Below are 21,684 nucleotides of genomic sequence, written 5' to 3'. Positions count from 1 at the left end.
TTGAGGAAAATGACCCAATGCAGACATGGTTTTTCCTACAAGCTTTGAGGTAATGTGTTGGCTGGAGCCCAAGAAAATTATCTGTTGGATATGAAGGGTGTGTTGTCTTTGGGGACATCATGAGTTTCTATGTTGGTTTTATCCTTTTTGTTTTATTGTTGTTTGTAAGCTACTCAGGCTTATGATACATAAGATGAGTGGCTGTGTAAAACTTTTAAATATATTTTTTTATTTAGCAAATTTATATAGCTGCCCATCTCACGAAATGTGACCCTGGGTGACATAATGACAATTTAAAAAAACATACAACACTCCAACATGAATAAAAAAACTCAAAAACCCAACGTTGCAGGAGAACAATAGTCACTTGACATCATACAGCCACTTTGCAGGATCACCATGGGATCCCCTCCCAAGGTTGATGTCTAGTTTTATCTGTAATGCACCTAAGAAAGTTGAATTCCTGTCAATAACATTTTTTTACTTGACTACTACTAATTGTGTATTCAACTTCTTTGCTCTGCTGAACAATGGAGTATGGCTCCTGTAACTCTGGAATTTGGCTTAACTCTTACACTACTTCTTTATTGCAGACCCCTGTAAAAGAGCCCAACAGTGAAAATGTAGATATCAGCAGTGGAGGTGGTGTGACAGGCTGGAAGACCAAGTGCTGCTGAATGTGCTTCCCTCGCCAAGCACCACCCATCACCCCTCCTCTTCTTGCTGCGGAATAAACCACTTTGCCCATTTTTAACCTTAAATATTTTTGTTCCTCATCTTAACATGGCTCCACCTTTCCTTTGTTCTTCTGTTAGGGAGAGCTCACTGACTATAATTTTCTTGAAACAAACTGTATTAAAATCATGTCTGACGTTATTTTTAATGTACCAGCTGAACTCAATGCCACACTCTGGTTGTATTATAGCCCAGTCTTAACATTAAAATGTAGAGCGACCATTTCAGCTCCAGTCTGCAAATTGTACAAGAATAAAACTTAGCATTAACAGTTTATTTTGTACAACGGTGGGGTTTTATTATGAATACTGTGCTTAAGTCACCATATTTGCATCAGCAAAAAACTCATTCGCCTTGAGTATGTAAATGGGGTTTATTTTGTCCTGTGCCTTATGTGGAAAGGAACTTTAGTTCTTCCCCTCCCCTCTTTTTTTTCTGTTCTGGTGGAAGCAAGACAGAAGATCAAATTCTCCTGTGGTGACTTTACTGTGATCGATGTAGTGGATTGAGGACAAAGGGGTTAGAGCAAGCTATTCCAACCTGCTTGGTGTCTCCTTTCCTGGGGGTTTAAATGCTGACCAGTTCCTGCTGCCATTTTTTTTTTCTATTTAGCAATCCCCCCCCCTTTTCTTTTGCCTGCATGCCGGTTTTATTTTTTTATATAGCGTGATGTGTTAAGAGATGGCAATACAGTATGTTTGCCAAATTTAATTCGAAGTACAGATCACAAATCTAGCTTTCTGAGGTAAAACGTGAAGTATCTACTAACCTTTGTCTAGCAGCTGTCAGGCCAACTATTTCTCCCTTCTTTCCTGCATAGTTGTTGGGGTTTATGATATGGAAGAGTTAATTGCATGCGCTAGTTTTCTATGGAGGATGATGTGGCTGTCTTCAATCTTTGTGTATGACTATACCATGTGGTTCCCAAATCTACAGCCATTCATAAAGAATTTGGTGTTCTTTGCTGCTCCAGGCAGGTGACTCAGTAGCCTAGTCAATATTTAAAATGGGGGTGGGAGGGAAGAAAGAGGGCAAGTGAGTTTGAATCACACCCCTAGAATGTTTTCCTTCTGTGTTAAGTTCTTCACAATAAAAATCCCTTGTTTACAACCCTGGGCAATTGTAACTTCTTTCAACTGATACGGAAGAATATTAAGCAAAATACCACTTTAAAATTTCTACTGAAGGAAGCAGATGTGCTCTGCTTTTGGGGGCCCCATGGGAATGGGACTTGCTTTTCTGGTTTCCTGATTTGCCTCTCATTCTAGATCTGCTAGAAATGTCACTTTGACACCTGTATTGAAATAACAGAGGGGTGTTGTTCAGTTCTGAAAGTACTGGGGTCAGGGGGTCAAGGGCTCATATCTTTTGAGGCTCCTGTTGAATTTGGGTGCCTTGCTGGGACATTCTTTTTACCACTTGGCCTGTCTATAAAATGGTTTCCTGGGAAACTCCTCTTCCTCCCCCCCAGACCCCCCATGTACTCTCAGAGATGGGCTTGAGGCTGAACTTTTTTGCACTTGTTTTTAGAAAATTTCTTCTACTAATTAAATCAGCCGATGAGGCTGACTAATTTTAATAAAATGAAAGTGTTTGGAACTCTAGCCTTGATCTGGTTTCACAGTAATTGTCCTATCTCCTTTCCCTTGTGCTTGGGAATCTGACTCCTGTCATGTTCGTTGATCTATCCCAGGTGAGTGGCTGTTAAAGTAAAAGGCAGAAACCAGGGACGAGGGGACAAATCAATGCAGTTCCGTTCCTCACATATTGATGTATGGATTAGTGATGTAAATAGAAATGGTTACCTTTTTCAGATCTGCACTTTCTAACATTATCAAAAAAGGGAATATGGAGTATGCATAATTTTTTTGTATAATCTTTGTTTAAAATGTGTGCTTTTTATTTGCTTCCTTGGGCTTGGCCCTCCTGTATGAGTCTCTTTAAGAACCTTTGTAAAAGCTGTGTTCATTAAGCACCAAGTAGATAAACAAAACAGTCCACTCTCTGGTACTACTAGATGAAAAATCATACTCTACTTAACAAGTTAAATAAACTGAAATATTTCTAGCTGGTCTATTTCTGTTCATATTGAAAATGTGATTTGGTTTTTATTTTCAAAGTCCCATTGTTTATATAAATAAGTGTAGTGGACAAAATAAGGGCATTGCTGGATGTGCCTTTTTCTTACTGGAGGGGCTGAACTAGTAGGAAAAAAACAACTATGCAATCTCTGAAAAAGGTTTGTTTTAAATTTCATGCGTAAAAACAACATGAAGCTTATTTGCTTGGAAGTCTGCCTCTCCTTTTGTTTGCTCATGTCAGAAAGACTCCCTTGAGTCAAGTTTGACTTGAGATGGTTACCTGAATATGTACATGGAGTTTTCTTGGCAACAATATGGAAGTAGGTTGCTATTTCTGGAGCTTAAGTCTAAATGTGGCAAAGGCACAGCATCTTAATGACAATTGGTAACTAAAATAAAATACTTACCTTAACTTTGATCTCTTGTGTTGTGGGACTTGGATGGGAGGGTTAATTAGAAGTTAATCCTCCCAGTTTCCAGATATAGACACAGGAGACTAGAGCAAATACGTTTGTTCTGCTCCTGATTGTTTTTCTGTTATGTCTGGTGGATGAAACAAGAGGCTGCTTAGCTTTCTCCCACTTCATCAACGATAGCTCCAAAATTCCTTGGGAATTATCTGGATAACCAATGCAGAGGTGATAGGAATACAGACCAAATTGGCTGCTAACTTGCAAACAGGAGCTGGACTCAGTTTGCTTTGTTAGCCATTGTTAAGAGCGATGGAGATGTGGCTGAGCATGTAATGAGAACATGCGTGTAGGTGACAGCTTCTTAGATAGGGGAGGGATTGAGCAAAACCTGGAAATGATAATGGTGGATAAAGGGGGTATGAATAACAGGGAAAACAAGATTGAAGAAGACTGAATTAAGTTCTATTAAGATGGTCTCTAAACCCAATAGCCAAGGGAATATAAGTTGAGTCTCTTGACATCTGCACATTTACCTGCAATACCTGCTTGGATATTTCATCCAGGTCTGGCTTTAAGCAAATTTTTTCTATATTTCTGGTGGTTCCATAGATAGAGCTCATACTAAAGGGCAGCATTTTTAAAAATATTGGTATCTCCCTTTGACTCCAGCAAGCTCTGGATAGTAGTCTTCTATCAAGACCTTTAGTTCTGGTGCTTCATTCTGTACCTTAACTTGCCTCTCTTGCCTTGTATCCATTTATTGTACAGATGTAGAAAGTATCTTAGACTGCATCAGTTCATACATAGTTCTAGCCCAGCATTGCCTAATCATTGGTGGGCAGCTCTCTGGAATCTCAGGCAGAAACAGTGAGAATAAGAATGATCTTTCCCAAGACTTCCCTCAGCAATTTACTTGAGGATTTCAACAGTTGAGGTTTTCTGTATGCAGAGCAGTGGCTTGCTTCTGCTACCTGGTTTTTTCCTTGTTATTTCCTTTCATGACGTGTTTCCAGGTTCATTCTTCTCTGTAATGCTTTAATCCTCAGGCATATTTGCTTGAGAGTAACTGGCTTGGCTTCAGGCAGAATTACTGAGGGATATTCTTAAACTTGGCAGAATTAACTTTAACAGTAGAGGGTGCTGCTCTTCCATTTGAGAAGGGACCAAGAGTCTATCTTTGCTGAAAGATGACATGCTATTGATGAGGTTAGAATCCAGCCTCAAAGCCATGTGCTCTGCACTTACATATTACTCTCCTGATCAAAACTGAGTACAGATTTGCGATGAGAATTTTGTAAAATAATTTGATTCCCTACTTGCTTACAAGCACCTGAAGATACAAAAATAGAAATTAAACACTGTTTAACCTGTGCTATGCCCTTTTAGCAGCCTGTTCCATTCTAGTTAATTTACAGCCTTGTTCCAAGAAATGCAGTTCATTTTAACCACATCATACAATCCTCCCAAACACTGTGTGTGCTAAACACAGAATAGACTTTCCAAAATTTACAGAAGAGCATTTTAATAGATAAGCAGAAGGAAGAGGAGACAATTTAAAGTAGCATGGTTGACAAAGCTAGTATTCTGCTCTATAAATTCCAGTTCTTGGAATTGATTGATTTGCTAGCTGGCATACAAACTACTCAATGTAGTTTACTTGCACAACTATAACTGGAAGGAATCATTCCAAAAGAGGCTGGACACGTCTATGTAACAAGCTCTGCAAAGCTGCCAGTCTTGCAAAGTTTATAGAGAGATTAGTTTTAATTTGCCAATAATACTGATTCAATTTTTAGATTATACTACATCAGGTTTGTTTTAACTATTGTTGGTTGAATAATCTTAAGGCTGGCTTTACATACAAAGCTAATCTATAAATCATGGTGACAACCATGCTGTATTGGGTTCACACACTACACTGTCAAACCAAATAAACCACATAAGAGCTTAATGCAGTTAATGAACACACTGGTTGTGTGGCTCTTTGCCTAGACCAGATCGGTCTTGGCATTCTCATTAGTGACACATTTCCATTTTTATTCTTTGCCATCCAGTGGAATGTTGGAAACAAATTGCATAAAGGGATTCAAGACTCTCTTCAGAAAAGAACCAAATGGGACCAAATGTAGTGTGGGAGGAGAAGCTGACAAAAGAAACAGCAGATTCAAAAATGAGCTGGATCTAGCTGGAGGCTGCTGAGAAAAACATTACAGAAAAGGAAAATCTCCCAGTGCAACTCTAGAAGACTGGGCAGTTCTGCAGTGGCTTGGAATGCTGCTGACTGGCCCCCTCCGTCTGCTCAGGGAACCCAGAGTGGATCTACTGTTAAGGGTTTGGAAAGGATTCCTGAAGCCATGTCCTTGTTCCATCCTGAAATGGTCTTTTAGAAGTTAGGGAAGTTACCTCTCAAAGCCATCTTCCTGGAAGATTAGATCTTGTTCTCTCTTTCTCTCTCCCTGGACTCTTCCTTGTCAGGTCTTCATCAGTGCCAAGGATGTCTGAAGTGGTTTTATTTTTCTAAGACTGCATTGTTTTAAGTGGTGCCAGATAAAGGACTAAGTTTGTAGAATGAAAATTATAAACAACATATGGGCCCTGTTAATTTAAGAACGGGAGATCACCTTCCTTTCCGAATTTTGTCTCAGTTCCAGCTAGCTTCACTTCCATGGACATTTTTAAAACTTTGCTTTGATTTATTCAACATACAAAGCCACAGCTTCTAAAGCCATGGTTTGTTGAAAAAGCTGGGTTCAAATATACTAAGCCATAAACCATGGTTAACAAATCACAGTGGCTAGTTTCATGCACCTTGTTAGGTCAAAAACCAAACAAAATACAATAGCTGGATTCATATATTTTGCCATAAATGGATTGGCCTGGTTATTCAAGATCAAATTAAGACATTCTTCGAAAAAAGCACAGCAAATAAATTATATTTATTTGTATAATGAATTTATACAAGAAGTGTGTTTTATTAACTTGGGTTAAGAGTTAGTATACTGGGTAAACCCCACCAGAGTTTAAAAAAACAGCATGCTCCAGAGAATGGCTGAAGTAGTTTCCTATTTCTGCTGAGCAGTCACACCTAAGGTGACTTCTCAGTGTAAATCGAGTTGACTCTTAAAGCCCTCTTTTTAGAAAGTGCAAACTATACAGAATAAAATGCTTCATAACAGTGATTCCCAAACTGTTGAATGCATTAATAAATCAAGAAAGCTGCTGATCTGCTAAAAGGTAAGTTAATTTCAAAGAGGGACTTGTACCTGGGTTCCCAGAGCACGATTCAGGGTTCTTCCTCATGGCCGTGTCCTTGAGTCAGCAGAAATCTCCAATTAATTGAATTAATTACTTATCAAACAGTTGCATTATACCCATAATTTTGGTAAAAAACATTGACTATTACAAGAAAACATATAATACAATTAGCATATATGTTCAGCTCTAAGGAGATCAAAGTTGTACATCTTGCTTTTATGAAATCCTTGATCACAGAACCTCTATCGTTAATCCTTTTTAGGGACACCAGAATGGTCTGGCAACCTCACATTGACTCTCTGTCTCCATGATGTTGGCCTTATCTTCTCCTAGGCCATGTTTTACCAGCCCACTGGTTTTTGTGCCACAAAACTCCAGACAAGCAGGGTTATCTGGAGGGTATGGTCAAAAAAGTCAAGATGGTGGCCATAACAGTGCAGCACACATCATGGCCACCATCTTGACTTTTTTTTACCATACCTATGGACACCCCTGCGAGGCAGAGAGAGAACAGGGCAACATGTTATTCTGCAGGTAATTGTCCTGCCCTGAGGTGTGTTAAAATGGAGGCAGGCTGCAGAATGTTACAAGATGTCCTGATGAAGACATTTTCCACCTGTAGCTTTCCCCTGTTTCTCACCCTTCATCTTTATTTCCACACTGTGGAAGGGCTGACGGATGCCTTCCCAGAGCAGAGCTCCTCTAGAAAGTGGTAACCAGAGGAAGTGGCCATGGATTGGTTTGACCCGTCTCCTGGCTCCAATCAGGATGATGAGTAATGGAAATGTCAGACCACGTTTGGAAGCAGAAACAGGTGTTATCCCCATTTTAGATGGTGGTAGATACAGGCATGAATAGCTCTGGCCAGGCTGGAGTTGGTACAACCCTCCAGCTTGTCTGTGTGTGCACGGGCACATCTTGCAGATGGCTGCCAGTGCAGTCCTCTATTGGAAGCACCGCACAATTTATTAGGCTTACTCCGAAACAGGCTGCCCTAAGAGACCTGCTCCGGAGAGGAAGGCGTTCTTTCCAATCGCCGCCGAGCTGATGGGATGATTTATCCTCAGGCGGGGTTGCCTCTTGGAGCCATCGTGAGTTCCGCCTTTAGCCCGCCGGCTCCGAGGCAGAAGCGAGGCTGCTGCTGCGGAGAAAGCAGAGACGCGTCGAAGGGAGGACGAGCTGAAGCTCGCCCGCCTCGGCCATTCAAGGGGCGCCTGCAAGGGGGGTGCGAGCGCGTCCCCGGCGGGCCCTCCAGTGGGCGGGTCTGGCCGGCCTCCAGCCGAGCGAGCCAGCCAGCGAGCGAGCCGAGAGAGGTATGGTAGCCGCCGGAGCGAGCGCCACCTGGTCCCCTGCTGTCCGAGGCACCCTGCCCGCCGGGAAGAGCAGGCCCTGCTGGACGGGGCGGGCGGCGCTGCCCTTGCCCGGCGCGTCGCGGCGGCCGTCGGAAGAGGAGGAGGAGGAGGAGCGCCCGGGCTTCGCTCGTTGCGGCTGCTTCTGAACTGCGCGAGCGAGGAGGTGGAGGGCGATGCTCCTGCGGCGGCGACGGGGCGGGCGGCAAGCATGGAGCGACTGGCGGCGGCCCTGGGCCGCCTGGCGTGGAGCTCCGGCCCGCCGCTGCCGCTCGACCTCATCGTGGCCAAATGCCGCCTGCCCGCCCTCGTGCGCCCCGGCCCGGGTGGGTCTCGCTCGCTCGCTCGCTCGCTGCCCTTGCTGCGGCGCGGGGGGGAGGCGACGGGGGCTGTCTGGTTTCTTTCGGCCTCCACTGGCGGCGGACCGGTGCGGTTGGGGGTTGTGGCCGTGGCTGGAGGGAGATTTCTAGGCTGCCCCGGGAGATTTGTGGTGTCAGCAAGGCGGAGGGCGAGAGGCGCCGCCGGTAAAACCGGGAGGGCACCGCGGAAGCAAGTGGCTGCGTGGAGGGGGTGGGGTGGGTTAAAAGAACAGAAACTTTGCCGAGTTGCGCTTGATTCTTTATTCCTGTGAAACTGACTCAAGCGGCGGCGCGATCCCAGGGCAGATTCCCGGCGCAAGCCTCATAGTAATTAACGGAGGGCTCTTTTATTGCTCTCGTATACAGTATTTCGACGACAGGGCTGGTGCCGGGGAACTGCGCGCTGGGTTGCGGCGAATCTCCCCCGGCGTCCCGCCTCTTCTGTCTCGTTCAGGCGTTGCAGGCGCAGTCAGGGGTCCTCCGCTCCCGAAAGGGTGTCCCTGGATTCCTGTCTGGGATTCCCGTTATTGACGAAGCGGGCTTAGCGCGAACGATTTGGCATGCCGATCTGGTGCGCGGGGGCGAGTCGGGGGGGGGGGGAGTCTGGTACCTGGAAACCTCTGAGTGATTTTCTTGTTAATTTACTTCTGGGTGGACTCTGTTTTCTGTTTTACCTGCTGGTTCTTCCCCCTCCCTCCCCGTAGTTTTTATACGTGGTCTCTTGTGCAGATGCAAAAATGCGCTGCAGGATCGGAGTAACGGGTTTATTGCAATTCTGCCCGTTCCTTTCATTTCTCTTTCCCGAGATTTGCTCCCTCCCCTGCCCCAGTTTTGTTCCCTCGGATCGCGGGGAGGGATTGCTTGCAGATCCCTGGGGAGGGAGGGAAGGAAGGGCAGGGGGTGGCAGGCTGCCCGGCTTCGGGTTTTGAGCAGCGTGAGAAGAATAGGGAGTTTAGCCATGAATGATGTTTTGAATACTAATGAGAAGGGAAGCCTGCTTCCGCCCCCGCCCCCCATTTTTCTTGTGAATGAATTGGGGGGGGCAGGGCTACGCGCACAATAACGCCCTCCTCGCATGGCTTGATTATCTGCACCACTCCATTTCAAACTCCTCGGTTGTCTGAAAAGCGGAAGGAGGCGGCAGTGACCTGCCATCCCCCGCAGCAGGACGAAATGGGAAGCCGGCTGTCCCTGGCCTGTTCCTGGGGGTTCGCTGTGGTCGCCCGGGGAGTGCAACCAAGTGCACTGTATTAACTGCTGCGGCTACCAAATGTTAGACTAGACGGGCCTTTTGCCTGATCCAGGAAAGCTGCTCTTACGTTTATGCTGAGTGTGCAGCAAGCTCAAGACGGGCTTGGTAGTAGCTTCATGATACCTGATAGCTGAGTTCGCGGAACCTGATTCAGGAGATCAGCGGAAGACCAACATGCAGAACCTGATTAGCTTTGATCTTGGTTAGGGTGTGTTTTCCATAGCTTGCTGTTTGGTGTGGTGGTTCAGTGTTTTGTGCTAATCCAGACAGTGATCTAAATAACCAAGTTAAGCGTCTTGTACGAACCCAGCAGAAAAGATGCTTTGAGGAGGGGTGGAATGTGTTTCCTCTAGTTGTTCCATCATAAAACGTTGGATAAAGTAGGAGGAAACATGCAAACTCTGGTATTGGAGCGCCCCACCAGAATAGGTTATCCAGAGGTGTTGTAGACCCATTCTTTTCTATTGATACCCATTTTCCCATCTCGAAGCTGGGTTAACTCCATTAAAGGCAAGGTATTATACAAGCCAGGAAGCTTAGCTCATTCCCTGTAAGGACTTGATGCATCGAGAATACATGAAAAAAAAAATACCCACTGGAATTTTTTTCCTCACCTGGCATACTTCAGGTGACATGGCTAAAACTGGAGCTGGAGTAGTTGGCCCCAGAGCGCCTTTTTAGTGGGCCTCTTTCAAGATGGATGTACAAAGGTGATGGAGAAACAGCTCTGGGGAATAGTATAGTTAATGGACAACCTGGTATTATCCTGCTGGTTTTTACTTCTACTTCCATCAACCTCAGTCTGGCATGAGTAATGACAAGGGATTCTCAGAGATGTAATCCCAGAACAGCTTGAGGACACCAGGTTTCTTACTCCTACTGTTCTGTTTTAATACTTCGTGTAGGAGGAGAGAGGTGTTAGTTTATGGTGGCAAAATGTGAGGAGGAGTCTAGTAGCACTTTTTCCAACTAACACATTTTATTAACAGGCATAAGTTTTGTGGGCTGCATCTCATTTCATCAGATGTGCAGAGTGGCTAGACTGATGCAGGATTTAAATTGGGATGTGGAAGGGGGAAAGGGAGGGGAAGACAGGTTGGTTATGCAGATGCAGATTACATGTGAGACAGATTACAAATATATTCAAATCCTACATTAGTCAAGTCACTCTATGCATCTGATGAAGTGAGATGCAGCTGGTGGAAGCTTATTCCTCTTAATAAAATGTGTTGGTTGGAAAAGGTCTGCCGGACTTTCTCTGGTGATACTTAGAATCTCAAGAATGACGTGTTTATGTCACCTCTTTTTCACTGTGTGCATTTTTGGGGTGGAGGGGGTAAGATAGCTCAGCTCCAAGCTTGTTGGGGAAAATCAGTCTAGTGCCCTCCCTTCCCACGTCCAACTGCCAGATTTTCAGTCTCCATCCTTGTGTGATTTGCATCTAAAGACGGCTAAGGTGCCTTTTGTCTGAGAGCTTTGTTATTCCATTCCATCTCTCTTCCCCCCACCCCACCCCCCGCCCGCACCCCCATAGCTGGCTCTGAGCTCCAGCTTTGTTGAATGTGAAGAAAGAATTAGTGTAAATCTGCTAGGAGGAGCAGGTGCCAGAATCCAAGTGGGCCAAGGAGGGAAGGGGATTGCAGAACAGGATCCTTTAAGGCTTGCTAGGAACAAGCAAAAGTTGTTTGTTACCGTATCAGCGCTTTCATGCAGCATCACATCCTCTGGAATTTGCTGAACAACATGCCCAATGGTTGCATCTGTAGGCATGACTTTATATTGCATGTTGTCCTAGGCAGTATATCTGATTGTGGCTAAGGATACTTATGTTTTATATCAGATATGAAACTCCTGCATTTTGCAGAAATTTGTGTGAATGCAGAAAGAACAAAATTTATGAATTAGAATGTTGTCACAAGTAGCTGTGAAAAGAAACTGCATTTGGCTGGGATTGGCTGGTGTGTAAGCCCACTGTGTGAAACATATGTTCTCCAGCACCTGAAAAATCAACCTAAATAAATGTCTGACACAAAATCTTCTACCAGAATAATGAAGGCTTCTTTACTGGCAGATATGTGTAGCTAGTTAACCAGAACATGTAACACATAAGAAGCAAATCTATTTCCCTCATCTTTTTTTCCTTACTAATCTGTGTAATGAGCGCAAGAGATCCCTTTCTATGCATTACGGTGTTCCTCAAATTGTGGATTATCATGTATACAATGGCAACATTGTGCCTATAACATTGTCCAAATGAATAATATAGGTTTCTTAGTTACAAGGCTGATAAATACAGAAAGAACAGGAGCAGGAAAGTGTGTGTGCCCCCTGTTACAAGGACTCTGGCACATGCTAGTTAGGTATTATGGGAATTGAAATCCAGCGCATGGGGACGGAGCAGGAGAATTTGAAAAAATGGATAGAAGCGAAGTCTAGATAGGCGAGGCGAAGAGAGAGCTATCTCGTTAGGATAGCAAGTGTCATCCTTAGAGGGCAAGATGGAACATGTTGAGAGGAGATTATTTTGTGCAATTGATAAAGAAGGGCCTTATCGATGGAAATTTATGCCATCATCAATGCTAGGTTTTTAAGGTGACACAAAACATTCCTCTTTCCCATGAAGTTTAACATCTATATGAAATTCCTGGGTGAAGTTATTTGTCTGTTTATGGTACATTATTGCGAATATGCTGTTGATACCCAATTGTATATATCTCTACCCTGGACCAGGCAGGAGGTATGAATTAGCAGGGGATTGGGTGGGATGAATCAGGTTGAAACTCAATTCCAGATAAATGGAGTTCTGCTCATTCAGAAACCATCACTTTGTGACTGGCCACTATACTGTCTGTGGATGGGGTTGTGCTCCCTCTAATGGAGCAGGCCTATGGCTTGCAGGTTCTCCTACTAGATCAGCTGGTTGAGTCTGTGGTCAGAGGAGCCTTTGCTCTCTCCTAGCTGCAGACCCTTTTAGAGTGATATTAACTTGTGTCCATTGGATTACTTTGAAGGCTACCTGGATACTTAAGTTGATACAGAATGCAGCAGCTTGCAGTTAGGCAGGTAAAAGCTGCTTTAGCATTTTATACCCAAATTGTGGGTGCCATCATGCCCCTCCTTTTATTATTTCAGGGAAACAGTTAAAACTGGCTATTCTGTTGAGCATCTGGATCTTGAGATATCTGTGGTGCAAGGCTATTTCAATTTCAATTTTTAACTTTAATCTTAAATATTATGTTAAAATATTGAGAGTTTTTAATTTATTGTTGAGAAATGTTTAGCTTGATGAGAGCAACCCAGAATCTATTTGAAAGGGCAGGAAACAACCATGTGAATAAGCAAGCCAACAAATAAATGCCGTACAAATAAATGTTATATAAAGGCTAAAATTAGAAGGCCAGTTTGGATGGATCTCTTCCCCAGCCTCAAATAGGAAAGTGAATATCTTACTGTGTTTGTTTTTAGCTAAATTAAATGGTTGAAACTTTAAGTCTCTTTCTGAGGTTTAATCCTAGCCTTCCAAATACAGCCTGAATAGGGCTGTAGTTCTTTTATGTGACATTCAGCAACAGGGAGTTTGAGATCTCTGGGGTAATCCCCAAATTATTTTATTTATTTGCTTGTTTGTTATTTACTTAACCAATTTAGGTGGCTACTCTCTTGCCAAATTGCTTTAGGTTGCCAGCAAGGATTAAAAGGGTTAACAACATCCAGAAACAAAGAGGCAAAATAATGAAAGACAATAAAGTAAAACATACTGTGCCAGGGACTGGGCATATGACTTGTACTTCTGAACATATTAGGCACATTGTCTGAGCTACTCGCTGTTTTGAACATGGGGTATTTAAAATGTTTAAAAATGTTTAGGTACTGTCTACCAAAACTCACTGTTCTGCAGCAAACAGCAGTAGCAGTAAAAAATTATTTTTTTCTAGGTGTGCTGCCAAGACTGCTTCTTCCCCTACCAGCCATCATCAAGATGTACCTTATGGTATCTCTGTCAGAAATCAGCCACATTCCCAAAGAAAAGACAAGTGGGGCAGGATGGGGTCAAGTTCTTGAGAAATTAGTTTGGGGAATCCTACTTTGACTACAAAGTTAATCTTCAAGGCAAACAACTTCGCTTAAACCTGGCATGTATGAGTTGCTGGGTTTGTACAACACACTTAACTTGGCTACTGAATAAACCCAATTTTTTGGCTTTGCACAATATGTTGAACTAATGAAATGCCCTGGGTTTGTACCCTAGATTAACCTACCAAAACACACAGAAACCAGAAGTAACCAAAGTTAAAACTAAGTTGAGAATGTTTTATGAATATAGCCCAACTGACTTGGTGAAGTATATTGTGTGACCATAGCAGCAAGTGGTATTAGTTTTCAGTCTCTGACTCTCTACAGATAAAACAGGCTAAAGCAGTGTTTCTCAGCCTTGGCAACTTGAAGATGTGTGGACTTCAACTCCCAGAATTCCCCAGCCTGCATGCTTCAAGTTGCCAAGGTTGAGATACACTGGGCTAAAGCAACGGAGGTTTATTTTAGTACAACGTAGACTGTCCCTTCTCTTGGGCTGAAGTTTAGCTGGTGCAGCAAAACGACTGCCAATATAAAACAGAGACAGTCTAAGTAGATTCATATTGTTGGTGCTAAATAAATGGGCCCAAACTCAAACTGCTTAATTTATATATGGATTATATAAAAAGTTGGGTTGGAGGGAAAAAAGTTTCTTTTGCATTCTTGCAAACAACAGGCTTAGCTAAAAGTACTGAAGAAGCCTAAAATTAGGTTTGTCAGGATCCCCTCCTTTTTTTTTTGTGTAAATAATCTGCATAGCATCGGAAGGAGCTGCTGGTTGCACTGGAAATTTTTGGAGAAATAGAGGCAAATATAGTGAAATCCATTTTCTGATGGACAATTTTGTTTATATTGAAGAAGAAATAGACTATCATAGTTATGCAACAAAAAGCTATGCAACGAAATCTGCACAACCACTAGATGGCAGCCAAATGTTTTTTAAAAACACTCAAATTCTTTGCTGCCATCTTGTAGCCCTACAGTTTTTTGCAGGTCAGATCTATAATAAGCAATCATTGATTAACTAGTTTGAAAGGATACTAGTTGTTATAGCCAAGAGTACTGCTTGAAAGGAAGAGTGTTTGATTTAAATTCAGGCTGCCTGGGATTTTCCCAGTTTTGTATCCCTGCAAGTTTACAAAAGGCATCTGTATACATTTATAAAAATGTTCCTCAAATTAGGGCTGTATAGAACCACTCAGAAAGGTGCTTTGAGAGCTAGTAAAATGCTAAATCCCAAAAGATCCCTCTAAAATGCTTAATGGCTGACTCAAACAGTTTTCAAACTCGCCTGACAATTCCTGGCATTTGGGTGTATGGGTGCAGACAAGCAAATGTCATTCCCACCAAGGTGAAGCCCACATGGAAGCAAAGGAAATTGCTCCTTCCCTCAGCCATGGCTCCTGCCTTCCTTGGCCAGCAGTTCCAGTCAAAGGAAGTGAGGTAGGACTGGGAGGGCCTCTAGATTAAAAACCTGAAAATCTATCTATGTGGTGTCTAAAAGCCGATCCCGATTTAATGGCGCGTAATCAATTTTTTTCTCAGAAGCTGGGGCCAAGATGATCGGAATCCCATCTGAAGGGGGGCAGGAGTGGTGAATGCCTACTGAGGGTTTTTATTGACTTTTTTGAACCTGTAATTAAGTTATATGATTTAATGAGCAGAGCAAGGTCATTCTGCATTCAGTTGTCACTTGGCTCAGAAATAACAGAATAGCTTGGAGTGTTTTTCCATCTTCCTCTTCCATCGGAAGTGTGATTGTAGAAGAAGACTTGTTAGAGATCCAGAACCAGAAGCAAGGAGGGGGTAACTGAGTCTTGTCCTTGGCCTTTCATCAGGGTCCATCTTTCTGTTCTTTCTTCCTTCCTTTCTATTTTGAATTTGGTATTTTTGAAAGCACAAGTAAACAGAATATATGTTAAGAGAAATATAGACTATATGTTTGTTTATTTATTTAACAAATGTATACAGGCACCCATCTGCCAGAAGGAACTCTAGGTGGCAAACAAAATAAAAACACAATATACTCAAAAGACCATTTAAAACAATAAAACAATGTTGAGGCCCTGATAACACTTGTATTCATCCACCAATCACTCCATGCCAGTTCCATCAACATCCTGGCCCCAGTGTCTGGGGGGAAAGCTAGGTTTTCACTGCTTTCTTGAAGGCCAACAGGATTGGGGCCATCTTTATCTCCAGGGGGAGGCTGTTCCATAAGGCAGGTGCCATGACTAAGAATGTATGCTTCTGAAGCTCCACCAGGTGACACTGAGGGGACCTGGAGCACACCCACCCTGCCAGATCTAGTAGGACAAGCAGAAACCATTGGGGATAGGCAGTCCTGCAAGTAACCTGGCTCCGTGCCATGTAGGACTTTAAAGCTGACAATCAGCATCTTGAATTGTACCCGGAAGCCTACTGGGAGCCAGTGCAGCTCACACAGTAGTGGTGTTACATGGATGTATCAAGGTGTGCCCACTACTCCCTGTGCCTCTGCATTCTGGACTAGCTACAGCTTACAAATAGTCACTTATGAAAACAGGAAATAGAGATACAAATAATAAAGCACTGGTGGATAAACAACAGATCTAAGGTATCATAAACACTAGCATATGACAGTATATTGTTAAAGAAGTATTCTGTTGTAGAATATTTTATTTATTTAAAAATACTTATGTGGTCGCCATCTTATATACAATAACCCTGGGGGGCTCACAGCAAGATAAAAAAAGAAAAGTAAAATAACACTAACATCAGCGCTACTCTTCACCCCACAGTGCCCTAATAACAACACTTACATCAAACAGTTGCATCATACATTTGCTGGGCTCCATTCTCACCCTAACCCAATGCCTGGGGGGAAAGCCAGCTCTTCACAGCCTTCCAGAAGGCTATAAGGGTGAGGGCCCTCTGAATCTCGGGGGGGGAGGCTGTTCCACAGGGCAGGGGTAGCTACCAAGATGGTGCATCTCTTAAGTCCCACCAGATGTCAACATTTAAGGGAAGCTGAGCTGAATTGCGCCCACTCTATCTAGCCTGGGGGAATGGGCAGATACCGTCAGGGAGAGGTGGTCTCACAAGCAACATGGCCCTGTACCATTCAGAGTTTTAAAGGCGATAACCAGCATCTTGAATTGCATCCTGAAAGGAACTGGAAGCCAGTGCAGCTCATGCAGCAGTGGTATGATATGGGCAAACCATAGGGCACCTAGAACTCTGCGTACAGCTGCATTCTGGACTATTTGTAGCTTCCAGATGGTCTTTAAGGGCAGCCCCATATAGAGTGCATTGCAGTAATCCAATCATGAAGTGGCTAGGGTGTGAGTGACTGTGAGCAAGGCTTCCTGGTCCAGAAATGGGTGCATTTGGTGCACAAGTCAAGTTTATACATAAGTCCTAGCCATAGCTGCCACCTGCTCCTCAAGCAGAAGCCACAAATCTAGGAGGACCTCCAAATTGCATACCAACTCTGTTGTGGGAGTGCTAACCCATCAAGAATAATAAATAACATCTTCCAAATCCAGCGGGGCCAACAACCCAAAGCCATTCTATCTTGCTAAGGTTGAATTGGACCAGTTCCTCCCTATCCAGACCTTCACAGCCTCCACGCACTGGGTCAGCACCTGAGTGGCATCAATTGACCAGTCAGGCTGAAAATGTATAGCTGCATATCATCAATATACTAATGGCACTGCACTTTGTGCCATCAAATGACCTTGCCTAGTGGTTTCATGTAGATATTAAGGAGGAACAGAGAGAGACCTGAGCTGTGAGGGATCCCCCACATTAGGGTTAGATTTCACACACACACCCCTGCACCCACTGGATCTGGCCCCAGAAGAAGGAGGAGAACCACTGCAAAACAGTATCCCCCACTCCAACCCCTGAAATTGGTCCAGAAGGATAGGATGGCTGATGATATTGAAAGCTGCCTAGAGGTCCAAGAGGGCCAGGATGGGCTCACCACCCCCATCCCAAGCCCCCCAGATATTAACCACGAACATGATCAATGCCGTCTTGGTACTATAATCCAGCCTGAATCGCAGATGAAAAGAATCCTGGTGATCCTTTGCCTATCCTTATTGGACTTAAAGCTAAACATACTTAATCAACATAGTGCAAATCACCGACAAAACAATAAATGATAAGCAATATATTAAACCAGTACTAAAAGTTATAGATCAAATTAAGATATAATTCTATAGATAAGAAAACCCAAATTTTTGCAGCCATTAATATTTACAGTTCAGTGTATTTTGAAGGGATATATGGTTTAGTGAAATTTAATAAGACTATTTCAGGTTGTAATGGAATTACAACTATCAAAATATGTTCCATTCTACTATGAAGCATTTTCCAGAACTGTTGGGCTTTACAACATTGCCACTATGTATGAAAAAAAAGATCTAACCTGTTTGTTACATTTCCTACAGTTTTTAGAAAGAGAATTATTCACTTTAGTGATCAAGAATGGAGTAACATACCAACAATAAAACATCTTATGCCAATTTTCCCTAAGTAATAATATTCCAAATAAATTTGATATTCTTCCATTAGAATTCTCAGTGTTCCATCTCAATGACTTTATTCAAATTCTGCATCCATTTAATCATACAGCCTTGTTCAGATTCTGAATCGTACTCACTAGTTATTTATAAATGGTGCCTAACAGATCTTTGTATTTTAATTTGGATTTTTTTCCTGCTCTTTTTCCTTTTGGTTTATTGCAAGCAGCCCAGAGTCACAGTGTTCAAGTTGGGTGGCTGTATAAAAGCTACAAACAAACAAATATATTTACGTAAATTTTCAAAAGTGAAAGATGCTGCTGGATTTCTTTATTTTTTACTTTGGTTGAATTGCTTGAAAATATGGTAAACATATGTAAACTATCAAAGCCGAAGAGGTGCACAAGCTCAAGTTGTTGATTGGGCCATTGAAGAGGCTGAGGGAGATGGAAACCAGTCCGGTTCAGAGGTGTCTGCAGGATCTGCCTCTGTTGTCAAAAGGACGAAGCAGCATCGTGCAGAAGCTCCACCCCTTTCATACATGCAGCTCACGAAGCCTGACCAAAAGGGGCGGAGCTTGGGTTGCATAGCTTAATTGCTATTTTATACTTTCCTATTTATAGTACAGTGACCATATTTTCTTGGAAAAAATAAAGGACAGACTTGAAAAAGAGGCAAATCTGAAAGAGATTCACAAGGATAAAAAAATTTAAATGCTTATGTTTATAACTTTGCTTTACAAAGGAACATTCAAGACCAAAACCAAGAAAAACTTGACAAAAATGCATATTCTAATAAAAAATATCTGAAATTAAACGGTATATATAAATTTATTTTTAAAAGAATTCAATTTCCATATTTTTCACGAATGTAAAAGACTGTGCATTAAGTGGTACCATTTGCACGGTAAAAGCTAAATGACCAAAATAAAAGACAAAAGTGACTTTTGAAAAATAAATAAATCTAAAGGACAGCTTTCTGAAATAAAGGACTGTCCTTTATAATAAAGGACGTATGGTCGCTGTAATTCATAGTTATTTTCCATTATCCAAGTCTTGGCTTTATACCTTTAATACATCATATATGGCTAAGATGAAATGCTGTCCTTATGTATTTCTATACATTTTATTAACTACCCTGTGTATTTGGATATTAAATATAATGTACAGGATATACATTGTGTCCTGGGTGGTTTTGTGAATTTGGAATGCATGTGGAAGGAGGAGGAGGTCTCTTGACAGAGGGGACCCACAGAGGCCCAAGTTTCTCTCAAGATGTGTCACTCTGGCCTGCTGTTGTTTTTTTCCCCCACCGCTGTTGGACCTGCTTGAAATGTTTGTCTCTTTGCCTGCCACCACCTGGCCAGAACTCTCCATTGCAGGCCCAGATTCAGCCTCAGTACAAAGCGACTGTTCCAAGTAGGGCTTTGGGCCTGCAGTTCTGGCCATTGAGCACAAACAAAGGGTTGTTTCCAGGGCAACCTATCTCTCTTGGCAGCACAGGCCTGCTGCTCTCTTGCATTTGGCTGGGGGAGGAGGAGAAGGATGAGCTCCACTCTTGGAACCGGCATCTCAGGAGCGTGCTGGGCCTGAGGGAAGGTGTGAGAGCTTTAGCAAAGCCTCCCAGCTTCTCTCATTTCCTGTGTGGTTCCTGAGATGGCATTTCAAGGGATGGGCTGCCATGTTCAATGAGATGTGTATTTGATCCTGATGCATTCTTTCTCTAGCTTTCTCCATCCTGGTGCTTTACTTTCAGCCAACAAAACCAATTAGGCCCAACATTTCTGGAAAGCATCAGGTTAGGAAAGAAGGGGCTTAGTGAGATTGACATATGCCTAAAAAGACAGTCCTGCAAACAGAGGAGTGTGCATTGCTCAGGGTGTTACAGATGATGACTCTTGAATTATCTCTGTTGCATTGCTACATTGCCAGTAATGATTCAAAGAAGGGTTTGCAGGTATTGGCAGGATGGAGAAGTTGATTGATTTGAATAGTCAGGTGCCTACAGGTCATGTTATAATTGGAACTTTATCCAGAAAGGCTCTATGCCTGACTCTTATAAAGTAACAGTACTCAATTGTGGATTTATCCCATTAATGTGAGAGTGTGTGGGAGAGTATTTCATTTTAGTCAAACTCTTGATGCCTTTTTTCATCTTGCAGCAGCTTCTAGGACAGCTTCCAGAGTTCTGATCAAAGTATCTTACTAGAGTCTTCTCTCCTTTATTGTCATTTCAGTCACTCTGGGCTGGGGCACAACATCTAAAAAATAATTTGGGTGAATGCATAGCATTCTCATGCCTTTTCTCATTTCTGTCACAGGGGAGTATGTAGAGGGGGTCAGTGACCAAGATGTGCTTCTCATCCACTCCTGTCGTCAATGGACTACAGTGACGGCCCACAGCTTGGAGGAAGGGCATTATGTCATTGGCCCCAAGATTGACATCCCCCTCCAATATCCAGGTAACAGAATGGTGAGAATGCAGTGAAGCACATATTTGAAGGGAAGTAGTGGAAGGGGTTAGAGAGGAAGCTCCTAGATTTTTCTACAGATACTCTGATAGCTCTCCTGACTTCTTGAATGTCCCTGCTTAGGTTAGTTTCTTTCTTTTTTACTTTCCTTCTGATCAGCTGTCATGTACCTTCTCTGAAACCTTGATGCGTCAAATCTCATTGTTTGGGTTGATAAACTATAAGGGGAAAAATATAGATCCCTGCCTCACAAGCTTATAAATTGAAGTTTGCAGTTGGGAGAAATGGATAAGTGAAGGTTTGGACTGCTGTTTATGGATCTGGGCCTAAAAGAAATAGAGCTTTGAGATACAGGTTAATAGAAATTCCTGCATTGTTGAGTAAGCAAAAGTGTGAGCCAGGAATGTTCAAAAGGAATATGGGAGCAGCCCTGACCAACTGAGGGGCTCTATATTATCTACAAATTCGAGGGATTAGTTATCATTTGCCCTCCAAGGCAAAATGGCATGATGAAACTCTGTATTATCTTAATGCGATAAATGTATAAGATTGTTGGAATAGACTTTTTTAGTTGTGCTTAACTGCTTATAATGATGAGTGTTATGTTCAAAGCAAACAATTCTTTTTTTTCTTTTTTTCCTACCAGTATTACACATCCCAGTTCCTCTCAACGTTTTATTGCATATAGATGTCTCATCAAATAGGATTTCATGAGGTTCCCATTCTAAGTGTAACAGTGACATGGTTTTTAATCTTCCTTATAATGGGGAAAAAGAATAGGCAGGTTTCTAAAATCTTCTACTAGAATATAACAAGAGCTTGTACTTGGCTATGTACTTGGCTGTGTGATAGTACTGTAGACGTTTCATCATATTTTTCTGTTTGTGTTTTGGGGTGTAGTCTTTTTAGATAAATATGCACACAGTGAGATTTACACTCAGTGTGAACCATTGTTGGCAAAGGAGTTGCATGATGCGTTGGCTGAGGCAGAGTGGGTGCCATTTCTGGCATAGTGAACTCTACATTGTCACCTTCTACCAGTACCTCCTGATAGGCTTTCAGGGGATGAAATAATTTCCTGCTATTATTGAGTGAAAGGAGCAGATGCAGCTTGTATAGCTAATGGAAAAGGATCAGCTGTGTGGAATCAACCATATCTCAGACTAGACACTTCATAAGAAATAGAAA

The 21,684-nt window shown here is 42.7% G+C and overlaps 2 protein-coding genes across 2 annotated transcripts in view; both read left to right on the top strand.

Moving 5' to 3' along the window:
- RAB10 (RAB10, member RAS oncogene family) overlaps positions 1 to 2,802 on the top strand; it is a 44,804-nt gene extending 42,002 nt beyond the window's left edge. The window contains exon 6 of the mRNA XM_007422353.4: positions 594 to 2,802. Coding sequence (XP_007422415.1) covers positions 594 to 677 — 84 coding nt within the window. The 3' untranslated portion in view covers positions 678 to 2,802. The remainder of the gene's footprint in view (positions 1 to 593) is intronic.
- Positions 2,803 to 7,526: 4,724 nt separating this feature from the next.
- The window catches only part of GAREM2 (GRB2 associated regulator of MAPK1 subtype 2), a 31,544-nt gene continuing 17,386 nt past the window's right edge, over positions 7,527 to 21,684 (top strand). Inside the window, exons 1-2 of the mRNA XM_007422352.3 lie at positions 7,527 to 8,159; positions 20,347 to 20,487. Coding sequence (XP_007422414.2) covers positions 8,045 to 8,159; positions 20,347 to 20,487 — 256 coding nt within the window. The 5' untranslated portion in view covers positions 7,527 to 8,044. The remainder of the gene's footprint in view (positions 8,160 to 20,346; positions 20,488 to 21,684) is intronic.

This window comes from Python bivittatus, unplaced genomic scaffold (genome assembly GCF_059951505.1).
Source record: "Python bivittatus isolate LINGU-HERP-01145 unplaced genomic scaffold, Pbiv_v1 ctg000690_np1212, whole genome shotgun sequence".
Lineage (NCBI taxonomy): Eukaryota > Metazoa > Chordata > Lepidosauria > Squamata > Pythonidae > Python > Python bivittatus.
This window is presented reverse-complemented; position numbering and strand designations above follow the sequence as displayed.